A 12,147-nucleotide genomic window follows, 5' to 3' on the forward strand; every position below is an offset into this window, starting at 1 on the left:
AGAAAAGTAAAAATAATTCTAAAACAATACGATATTTATTTTGCATACAAATATTTACAGAAACGTACTTAAAAAATTAAGTATTTGAAATATAGCTGACTTCAAAAAAGCTTCAAGCTTGTATGTTACAAAAACATATTGCCTTTACTGTGCTCAAACTTAGTGTTCAGATCTCTAGATTTTCTTATCAGGGCTCTCTTTTGTGCTTCATCAAATCGATTGACTTTGAGATCCTGGTCTCGGTCAAATGGCCTTCTTTCTTGAGGCTTGCTCTTTTCTTCAGCTGCTTTGCTTTTTAGCTTCTTATGATGTATATCCATGAGAGATTCTGACCTCCTTGACTCCTGGGAAAACAGAAAGGAGGAGGGGGAAAATATTTTAAAATGCCAACAATATACAGGAGACCCAAACAATCAAATAGGCCAAGAATTAGGCTAAGAATTCCAGAAAGCTTAGTAACTGGAAAACAGAATGGTAATATTAATTTTGCATATACAGTGCAGAATAGAGTTCTAAAAAGGCAACCTTGTCTGTGTGGAGTAAGACACTGATTAATCAACTCCACTGATGTTAAAGATACCATGCTATTCTGAAATTTCAATAAAAACAGCGGGAAAAATATGAAGATACTCTGCCACGCTAATCAGAAACATAAGCTAAGACAACATGTCTTGGGAAAGATCTCACAATACAGGCCCAGTTTCTTTCACACTTTCCCTGAGCAGTTGGTCCTGGTCACTGCTAGGGGCAGGAACATGAGGCATGAGGGAACCTTTTGATCTTATTCTCACACAAAGTTATGTTTCCCTCTCAGTGTTTCAGTATTTATCTGCTGCCAGCCCTCAAGAGAAGGTCACAGGTGTCAAGCAAAGCACACGCTGAAGCATTTTTACCACGCCAAGGACCCACGTGTGTTTATCAAAGATGCAAGATTTGCACTGCACTTCACACTGGCACAGGGTGATGGGCCCTTCCTCTCCTCAGTGTATTGTGTATTTCTGCACCCGTGGCCACAGACACTGGCCTAAACCTCCAACCGGCCAAAAGCCGAATCCAAACCAATTCCCTCATCCTAAAGAAAAGACGAGCAGCTCCATCTCCTCTTAGCTAGGAACACAGGACCTTTATTCTGCAAGGTTCACTTCCCCTCACTCCCTCTTCAACCACTTATGTTACCACATATAGCAATACTAATTGATATATGGCATAAAAAAAAAGTGATTTCCATGGAAAACAAAAAGTGGGTAACAGGCATAACCGCATTGATGCGAACGGAATTGCACCAGGGAAGAAATTTGTGACCAGCACTGCAGGAATTAACAGCAAGAAACCATTCTAAAAACCAAAGCTCTCTTCTGTGAAAATGTCCTCAACAAAAGTTAACAGAGAAAGGAAAAGGAAAGAAGAGACACAAAATATTTAACAGATTAAAAGAAAGGGAAAAAAAAAACAATAAAAAAACAAGCCAAGAAGTTCTGTTCCTAAATAAAATGCCTTTATCTGCATAATGCAATTTTGGGAGAGATGTCTATTAATCTTCAAACAATAAAAAGGCATATGTATGTATGTGCATATATACACACACACACACGCATTTATATGTGTGTGTGTGTGTATATATATATGTGTTTTATTCTGGAAACAGAAAAGAATATATTTATTCTACTACATGCATATTGGCAGTACAGACAGAAAATACAGAAGAAATTTAAGGCAGCATACTAGAAGCTCTGCATTTACAAGTCCTGCAAATCAAGAGAGACATACGATTTAATGAACTACAAATAAATTATTAAAAGTGCCAGACAAACTCCAATCTTGTAATATAAGCCAAGGCTGCGATTTTCCAAGTTAATTATACTCTCAGGAGACCTGTCTTCTGCAAGACTTCAAGCCATAAATCAGGGCAGAACAGGAGGGAGCAGCTGTAAGGCAGGTGACAGACCACACACACGGGAGGATGGTGCGGACAGACAGGAAGGTGGGAGGGAATTTGATGTGGAGTTCATTTTTTTTTTTGTGATCAACATCTGTCTGTGAAAATTAATTGTCTCTGTGGAGACTGAAAAATGTAATATATAATAAAAATAATATAATATCATGTTGTTATAATGAGGCAGTTAGTTAACAGAATTGCTCTGCTTAGTCCATTAAGCTTCCTCTTGGCGACTCTAAAAATGGAACCTTCAGTATTGCTTTCTTCTTTTCGGCTGTTGCTAATTCGATGAATCAAGCTGGTGTTTGAGCTGAGTGTGTCTATTTGCAGCAGTAACGTCCTCAGGTGGGGACGATTTAAGCAAAGCAGCAACTGAAACTGCTACAGGAGAACATATGTAAAAACCTCTGCACACAAAAACACAATCCTGACATCGTCCTCAGCAGCTTAAGGACCCAGTCCTTCTCTTGTTGAAATCAATGGGAAATGGTCTAATGACTGAACAGCAGGAGGTTTGGGCCCATAAAAGCAAAGAAGGTAGTGGTATCCATGGAAACCAGCAGTGCTAGAAATGAGATCAGGAAAGGAAAGAGTGAAGAATTAAAGGAAATTTGTGAAGAGGATGCATTCTGCTGCCATACTCACATTGTACGAAGTCACCTGCTCAGCAAGTCTCTTGTCTCTCCCAGACAACACAGTCTCTTCGTTAGCCTTACTGGCCGACTTCTTTGCCTCTTCTCTTTCCTGTTAGAGTGATCAGAAAGTCTGAAGTAAACAGCAAGGAAATCTCGAGTTACTTTAACTAAATACGCAGGTTAGAAGCCAGTAGAGGCCACCACATTTTTTTGCTCTCCTTGGTAAGAGACTGGACACATTGTAACTGGAAATTCAGTGTGCTGATGCAGAGTAACTGGGTACTGCAAGAGACAGAAGAGAGAGTGAAAAAACAAAAGAGCAGCAATGTTGGTTAAAATGGTTATTTCCTCTTCTTTAGAGTGAACTCATGAGGTCTGGTAATCTAAAGAGAAGCATGAAAAAGCTTTTTCATTGAACAGCTCATAGTTTGTTTTCACAGGGCACTACCAACACATAAACCGCCTGCATGTAATACAGGATTGAGTAAACACTCACTTTGGCTTTTCTCTCTCTGTCGGCTGGAGTATCTGTCCAAATGGATCTGTCGCCGGATTTTTCATCAGCTCTTCTCTTGAATGTTCTTGGGCCAAACCCAAAGCTTTTCAGTTCTGGAGGAAGCTCTGTCATCCATGATTCTCTCGTAACTTTCTTGGGTTCATCCTTTACAAAAGAAAAAAAGTGGAAAAACGAAACAAAACAAAATTGCCAGATGAATCAATTAACTTCCAGCAGAAATTACAGATTTTTCTTTGTCTTAATAAGAATTAAAACCATTTAGAAAAAAAATGCAGTAATACTGCAGCTGGGTCCACACAGAAAAACTGTCATGCAAGGAAAAAGACAAATATATCCACCAAAAAAATACCAGAAAAGAAAAAATACCCAACTTACATTGTCTGCTGAAGTAAGTTTTTCTTTCATTCTCTGAGCTCTGCGTTCAAAATCCTTAGTTACATCAGACTCCATTGGTCCTTTTGCAGGCATTGGGCCTATAAGGTTGTCTTCCTCTTCACTACTATCTGTTACCTTCCAAAAATAAAATATTTCTCTCAACCACAGTGCTAAGACACTCAAGAAATACTTTAACCTCATAGAGCTGGGATGATTTTGTATGGAAGATCATATAGATCCTACGCAATGCCACTGTTAATCACGCAACAAAAGCAGATTATCATTCCATATTAGTGCTGTTCTAGCAATTTAGCATGGACCTTCTGCTCCTGCATTTCCTGGGAGGCAGGCACCCCAAGGCAGGAACACTTGCAAACACAGCAGCAGTACAGGGTGCTGCTACTTTGTGCTGCTCTGCATGCGTTGCTGTAGCCTCTGTGGCAGTAAGGGGATTAGAAATACACAAGCCCATAGCTCTGCTATCTGGGCTTCACCACCACTAATACGTTTGGACACACCTCCATAACAACATCATGATTTCTCAAGCAAGAGGAATTCCTGTCAGCAAAGCTCACAGTTTGTAAGAGCACGAGGAAGACCAATAAGCAAGCCAGGGTACAGGCGGCGTGTATGGAATGACATCCTTGGGTCGCTCAAAGAGCTGCTAGTCCCATCTCTTGGTTTGGCCATTCACTTCTTCAATTCCTTTTGACATTGCCTTCTGAACAGTCAAATTACTTAGAGAACTTTAGAAAAAGTTAAGTTTTAAAGGGACTGAATATTAAGAAAAATCCTTCTGGAGTCAGGGTAATATACAGAAGGCTCATAGGTCCCTTGGGTTAAGAGGAGTAAAGATACAGAGCATGGTGGAAATGGGCAGAAGGCAGCAAAGGGGATACTGAGCAGTGCCTTGGAAGCAAGGAGATGATATAAGAACAGTGGAGAAGCAAACTTAGAGGTAGAACGAGACACAGCTGGGTATGACCATGGATCATGAGGTATAAGGCTTAACAAATTTAATGGCAGTATCCCATCTGAAAGATTGAGATGGATAAAAAATAATTGGCCATTTATAAGCACTAATAACACAAATAGATATGAATTTTTTTTTGTTCAGAAACATTTACAAATTCAAAGTTTCACATTAACCTGTCAATGCTTTAACTTTTACAGAATGACTTCCTCCCAACTTTTTTTTTAATGAACAGGAAGAATTAACTCAAACAAATAAAAAAAAAAAAACCAAACAGCCTAATAAAATAATTCCCTCTCTCCACATGCAAAGAAACAAAAGGCACCAAGATACAAAGCTTTCACAATAAATTGTAAAGCAGTTGAGGATGAAAGCCAAATAAAAAAAAATCCATGCTGGGTTTTAAATGAAGAAACATGTCTCGTTGCCTTTCTCATTAGTGTTAAGCTCAATTCACTCCATTACCTCCTGCCTCAAACAAGATGCAGTTAAATGAGCATCTCAAAATACTGCCTCCCTGCTTGAAGGAGACATCAAAATGAAGTGAAGAGTCAACCTGGAATTAGCTGCCTCTAAAGATGTACTGAAAAACAAAATAATTAAATACTAAAACAAAGTAATTAAACTCCAACAAATCATTATACGAGATTCAAAGGTTAAAAAAAAAAAAAAAAAAGACAGGAGATTACTGGGAAGAGGGAAAAAAACAAAAGCCAAGTTCAATGTAGCAAAACTGGTGCCAGGGATTAAGATCTGTATAGGAGAAAGACGATTTTTTTGCTTGCAAAATATATAAACAGCCCAGTTTTGACATTCCTGCCTCAAGACATTTGTCATTATGATAAATTGCTTGATTGTTACTTGGAGTTATAGCATGACAAGCATCTTAAAAATGTCAGACAATCATTCCTGATGATAGATTCTGACAAGGCTTGCTGTGGGAGGCAGGGGAATGATATATATACATCACGAGTACCAATCAAAAAAGTAAACTTCCAGAGTAGCCTTTGTTTCATTTCTTCTTAGCATACACCATAGCACCTGGGAACTAAACTAAAAAAAATGAAATATCTTAGAAATAAACAGAAAAAGTATGGAAACAAGTGATAATTTTTACAATGAATTAATATTTATGATATCCTGAGAGCGATTCAGCTGCATAACATGGATATCTGGGGTCATTTTGGACGTCCAGGGTGTCTTGCCTGACTTGGACATGCTGCTGCTCTGGGAGGAGGCAGGTTTCTCTCTTGCCTTATCTGCAAGCCTGATGACTCATATCCTTCAGGATGCTACGAGATGCCTGAGTTAGTGAGCTGAATCCTTCCCATGCTTCCAGTAGTACTTCAGTCCCACATGTTTCTCCTGAATATTCTTTAGTAATACAGATATTATTTTGTAGCCAGGAATTAGATGATCAGGTCTAGCATTTACATGACCCCATTGGAGCAGTCACACAACACAATGTACCATGTGTGTCCTTGCCACTGTCCCCGATCCTGGCGTGCCCTACCCCAAGCTACAGGCTTCCTCTTGCTTGAGAAGGTCTATTAGTGACATGGTAGCATCATTCTTGATTGGATTATTTTAAACAAATATATTTAACACCTGCACTAACAAACATATTAAGACTTTTTTTTTAAAATATACTCAGCAATTTCTCCCATCAGGAAAGGGGTAAAAGCTTGAACTATAGCTAAATATTCATTGAACATGTTGCTTTACTGCTTTAAAACCTTCACATTTTTGAACTTTGCCAAGATGTTCATTTGGGAAGAACATGTTATGACAAAACAAAACAAAAAAAATGGAAAAGCAGCAGGGAGAAGTACTCTGTGAATGGAGATGCCCAGCTCTTTTGTGAACAGTGTGCAAGACCCATTTAACAGTCAAATCACAACAAACCAGACCAGCTTTTGCCTGTTTCAAAATTATTTATGCTTCAGTATCAGTATTTGACTCCCACAGAAAAAAAAGAGCCAGAGATTTTCTGGTCTAAATCTGGACTGCCACGTTACAAGTAGGTCTGGTAGACTTCTTCAAGGTCCTACTTGTTTGAGCATTTCAGCAAGCTTGTTCAAAAGCAAGAGATGTCTGTTTCCACAAACCTGGGAAGAGAATTCTGATGAAACAGAAGGTCCTATGGAATATTTGTTACTCCCAGCGTCCTCTGAAGCTTTCTTAAAGCCAGGTGGCAATGCAGGACCTATAATGGGCCTCGAAGTGAAAAGAAAAAAAGGTTTTAAGTGAAAAAAAAAAAAAAGGAAGTAAAATAACCAACACAGACAGTACATTAAATAACCTTATCTTGCTTGGTGCTGGAACAATTTTTAAAGAGATTCACAAAAAAGTTTTGATTTTATGTGTCTCCTCTGTGCACATCATAGAAACAACTGAATTTGTAAGAACAGTCTATCTAAGCCTGGGAAGGCTCGAGCATGTGAACAAAACACACGTATTTTTTCACAAACTCCCTTTACCAGCTTCAAGAGCAAGGGAAGGCGGAAGCTCAGAAATACCTTACTCTTTGTCTAACACCAAAGGAGGATTTTGCTGTTCTTGCCCTGCATCACAGCTTCAGAGCACCTTCAGTAAACAAAATCAATGAACTGCTCCAATTTCAAATGTTACTTTTTTTTCCCTTGGGGCAGGGAAGACAGTAGAGGAAGCAGAGAAAGGTTTTGAAATCCCAGGTAACTTCCTTGATTTGGTTAACACAGCAACTCTGCAAAGAGTACGACAAGTCAATCGGTTCCAGAAACACAGAAAGGCAAGGCTCTCTCTTCAGTGGAGAAGACAGTTTAGAGTGTATGTTGAGCTGCACTTACAGTCCTGAAAGGACTCTTGTATAGAAGATCCACTTTTAACAGTCTGCCATACCCTTCAAAGGCTAATAAAAGTCATTAAGAACCTGAAAAAATCATCATCCAGAGAACTGAGAGCATCCTTGGAGTGCATAAGACAGAGACTTTATTTATTATGATCTCCAGTCTCTGAGCTTTTGGGCAATCAAACGTAACACAACATTAATTGAACTATTCTAATTATGTTCCTCTATTAAATCTCGTATAATCTAATCAGCACAGCCCTGCAGTAGTGATGTGTTTGTCAGGATTTGAAGGTGGAAATGAAAAAAAGAAGGAAGTCTTGCCAGAAAGATCCTGGTAGAGAGAATTCAGCTAACGGGAGGCAAGAGCAATACATGCGAGCTCAGGCCAAGAGAGGTTTCAAAGCCAGGCAAGAAGTCTGGGATAAATCTGACACTCCACCTCCACCTAGCTGCTGGCTGAGAGAAACAGCCTTTATTTTGTCCCTTCCTGTCTAACTTCTTAAAAACACGTTTTCGGTTTCCAATAAAATAAAATGATAAAAAAGAGTTTGAATGTCAACCCACAGAGATATACCAAAAAAAAAAAAAAAAAAGAATCCTTTATTTCGGTGTACAGACACCAAAATATATTTTGTGGACCAACAGATTTAAACCAAACTATAAATATAGTTTATTCTACTGAGAAATACCAGAACTTCTGCATTGTGGGCTCTATATCTGCAATCTCTGAAAAAAGAGTAGATATTAAATACCTCTGTCATAGCTCAAAGGCTCTAACAAGGAACAGAAAAAAATGGTTCCTCTACTCATCCTTCCCACACTTCCCATTGCTACTCTGGTCTTCCACATGAACAACCCTGTTGCTCAGGTCTCTCCTCAGAAGCTCATAGCTGACGTGATTCTGACAGATTCCTGGATGTCCTGGATGTCTCTGACCAAAGTGAATTTCAATGAAACCCAGTTGAACGCATTTTGCTGCTGTTGGCAAGCTTCAGCACCTACATACACGAAAACCTCTTCAGGAATCAAGCTTTCATTTAATGCATGCTGGACTTCGTACACGGCAAAGAAAGCTTTCTTGTGGTTGGACTTTTAAGTCCTCACTAATACAGGATGTGAATTTCACCATTTTCTGATGGTTAACTTCAGAATTTTAAGGTAACATTGCTTCCTCGCCTTGATGTGTAAGTATTTCTGGGAAACTTATGAAAATCCATCTCTGCCTAACTTTGGTAAAAAGTAACATTCTTTCCAAAGTCAAAAGAAATCTGTTCACCTAGACATTTTATGCTGGAATGACTTGAGCAATTTTTAAAGTCACAAATTGCCACGTGAGCTGCTCTTAATTATGAGTACTTGCTTTGACAAGCCTGGGAAATGATGTAAGTGAGAACAAAAACTTTTCTGAAAGAATAAGTACATGACACAGAGCTTACAAACATTATGTCCACACGAAATAAACAGCCTCACATTTGTTTCAGTCAGTGACAGCTAGACTGTCAGCTGGCAATGTGCTCAGTGCTGTGGGCAGCACGGCAGGGAGGCAGTTTGCAGCTCTGCGCCCGTGCCCTGCGCCGCTCACGCTGCTTGGTGTGACACTAACCAGCCTGCCAGGTGCATGGGGGTGGAAGGCAGATGAGGCTCTTCCCACACATTGCACCTTTCCCACCTATTCAGGGATGGAGGCTGTTGCAAAACAGCTCTTTAGTGCGTGCTAGACACAGTTGTGTGCGGACCTGCGACTAAGAAACTATTGGGAGCCCGTGATCATTTGAATTCCCCATACCCGCACACAACACCTCTCTGAATTTAAGTGCAGATATGCAGCATTTTGGAAATAAACTCCTATGCAGAAATAAAAGTTGGATGAGTATGCAAAAGATTAGGACTACACAATGGGAGAGCGCTTGTATTACTGTTCATCTCTCCAGCTTTCAGGCTACCAGTTACCTTTTCTCTTCCTCTTCCCTTCTGCATCACAATTTACCACAGCAGCATTCGTGTTAAAATCAAGAAGGCTCCCTCACCTAATACCAAAAGGTACAAGCATTTATTTATGTTGTATTATTAAATTTAATATTATTTTTTAGTGACTTCCCTTATCTTAAGGAAATACTGAGCACAGCTTAACAACATATTGGCTCACCTTCCCAGAAGTGACATCTCATATCTGACAAGTGGGTATTGATTTATTTATGTCAGCTGCCTATGGCTCTGAGGAAGAAAACAGTGATCAAGAGACTCAACCACCTTTCATCAAGGAGCCTTCCCTTGGAAGCAGTGATGTCAGTATGGATAATCATTTCAACTTATACAAGAAAGTACAAGAGTAGGGGGCTGAGAGACATGGTTAAATTATGAATGGAATTCATAACTAGCTTTCTTCTGTAGGTATTTTACAAACATGTGCAATCAAATGGAAAGCTTACTGATAAGGGCTATAAATAACTTATTTGTTCAGACATGACAATTGGCCTTCTAAAAATCTAGAGGATTCAGACTGGCTTTCCACCCGCAGACATGGAGACAGTAATCCTCAGTGCACTAGCAAATCAACAGCACTGTACTGTGCTATGACACACAAAAGCTAAGCATCCTTCTCTGTCTGGCCAGAATGAACTACATAAATATGGGTCCCTGTACCCGTAGCTTGTTTGTCCTACAATTTTTTGAGATATCATAAGAAACAGAAGTAGCTTGAAATGCAAAATATAAATCAGACAATTTCTATTATTTTTTTTATCTTTCTCTCCAACCTTCCAAACAGTACTAGGAGCAATATGAATTCTCTTTCAAGGCAAACTGAATCGTTCTGTCACAGTGCCACAAAATATTTTATATTAAATAATTGTGTTTTAAGGAAACAATCCTGAGTATTACTCCATTTAAATTACCTCTCTGGAGAATCATCCTGTTTTTTAAAACCAGGAGGAAGAGCAGGTCCAAAAAATCCATCATCATCATCATCTTCCTGAATTCCTTTAGGCTTTCTGTAAATATAAGGATTTCACTTAATAATTATCTTGACATACGAGACAATTATCTACATTTTGAAAAGGAAAAAAGAAACATAAAAACCATTTCAGAATAGTCTTATGTACTAAATATCTTGCTGTTTCCAAGGAAACAGTGCCAAAGGATCCAAAATAATTTGTAGCAATTAAAAAATTGGTAGCATAAGCCTCACTCCAAAAACACTCCAACATTTAAAAAATATATTCAGAGTGCTTTTGCTGAAGAAAGAAGAATAGTATAATGCTGAAATACCATTTTCTATTCAGCCAGTAATCTTATATTCAGCACACTTTCCACACTTGTCTGCTGCCTTTTGACTACTAGCTTTCCCAAACCAGTTCTACTGAGACTGAAAAAATGGTGGATAAAAGAACAGGAGAAAAGTCATTAGTATGTACTCCAGTGCTCATTAAAACAGCATTGTGTCCTTCAAGATCCTTATATATAAGACCTAATGCAAACAGACACAAGATCTTAACACAGCAATCGTGAGTAATTCATTCCACTAAATTGTGGTATGTGAAGATGCCTGTTATTTGCTCAACAACTCAATTCTTTCATCCCAGTTGATATAATTGAATATATAAACTCACGCCCATGAATAGTTCTTATGACCTTGGTGCAAAGCAGTACAGCACATGTAAGGCCAAATTCAGGTAAAAAAAATATTTGTATGATATTGGCTCTTTCTCTTATTTTACAGAGTTACACTCCAACTCTAATTTCTGTGTAATTTTATGTGGTAAATGCATCAAAGACCGAAGAACACACTAACTTGGGTGCCGGAACTCCTTCCGAGTCCTCTTCGGAATCTCCATCTGCTTCCCTGGGCAGGGGAAGAGGCTCCGAGTCGTCATCACTCTCAGGGGTTTCTGAGCTCCAGCTGCTTTTGTAACCCGGAGGCAGCGCCGGTCCCACGACTGAACACCGAGAATTATTTGGGATGTTCCATTAAACACTTCAAATGAGCATTATCCAGCACGATATTCCCCGAACACAAACCGACCTGGCATTCAATCATTACTGTGTCTAGCACTAAGAGAAGATATCTAAACAGGCAGATTTTATTCAGCACCACACTGCCAGGAACAACCCCTGCACAGAACCTCAGTACATTATTAATGCATTATCACACTAGCCACCTTCTGTACATCAGTTATCTTTTTATAGTAGAAAGGCCTGTTTTGTCCAACAACTGATTTGAAATGTATATGGTATAGGCTGGTATATATATATAAAGAAATAATGACTTTAATCAAGCATTTGAAGCTTATTACTGAAGAGTCAGATCTTTTGTGCATACACAGAATGGGAGGCCATAGATTGGTGCAATCTCATTGCCATCCTGCTTTAGCAGTGAGGGCTATTCCCAGTTCTAGCAGGCACAGACTTAAACACTCAGCTGAAAAAGGGATGACGCAGGCACTCAGACTCCAAAGAATCACTGCTGTCAGGAGACCTATGTGGTGGATTGAGCTTTCCTCATATCAATCAACTTTTCACATCCTCTGGAATAATGGGATATCCTAGTAAAGGAGAAATTCAGAGTCTTAACCCATCTGACGGGCATGAGCTGGAGCTGGTGTTGTCCTCGTCAGGGAGCAGGGCTATGGTCTGACTTGCTCACTTGGATATGGTGCCATACATATTGAATGCAGAAGTAATTTAGCCACATTCATGTGGTACTGAACTTAAATAAGTGCCCACCAAGCAAGCAGCTCGATACAGACACCCTCACTGGCTCAGCACACACTGGCTAGAGGGAGGAAAGACCAGCTAAGGTCCCAGCCTTCCCAAGACAGATTAGAACATGCAGAGACTGCACAGTTTACACACAGCAACAATGACCTATCCATAGAATAGACT

The 12,147-nt window shown here is 39.3% G+C and overlaps 1 protein-coding gene across 1 annotated transcript; it reads right to left on the reverse strand.

Annotated features, from left to right (window-relative positions):
- Positions 1-16: 16 nt before the first annotated feature.
- Positions 17-11,294, reverse strand: GPALPP1 (GPALPP motifs containing 1). Its single transcript, XM_010217885.2, has 8 exons — positions 11,288-11,294; positions 11,057-11,201; positions 10,161-10,256; positions 6,545-6,653; positions 3,464-3,598; positions 3,068-3,232; positions 2,582-2,680; positions 17-344 (listed from the first exon to the last, which is right to left on the reverse strand). Exons 1-8 carry the CDS (start codon positions 11,292-11,294, stop codon positions 126-128), a joined length of 975 nt encoding a protein of 324 aa, XP_010216187.2. The 3' UTR covers positions 17-125.
- Positions 11,295-12,147: the final 853 nt, after the last annotated feature.

The sequence above is a fragment of the Tinamus guttatus genome, unplaced genomic scaffold (genome assembly GCF_059628265.1).
Source record: "Tinamus guttatus ecotype Peru unplaced genomic scaffold, ASM5962826v1 Tinamus_guttatus_pri_ptg000112l, whole genome shotgun sequence".
Classification (NCBI taxonomy): Eukaryota; Metazoa; Chordata; class Aves; order Tinamiformes; family Tinamidae; genus Tinamus; species Tinamus guttatus.

Coding starts and splice junctions, on each gene's coding strand:
- GPALPP1 (XM_010217885.2), bottom strand. Junction 6,654..10,160: donor CAGGATGATTCTCCAGAGAG/GTAATTTAAATG, acceptor TTTCACTTCGAG/GCCCATTATAGGTCCTGCAT. Junction 2,681..3,067: donor ACAGAGAGAGAAAAGCCAAA/GTGAGTGTTTAC, acceptor TCACTCTAACAG/GAAAGAGAAGAGGCAAAGAA.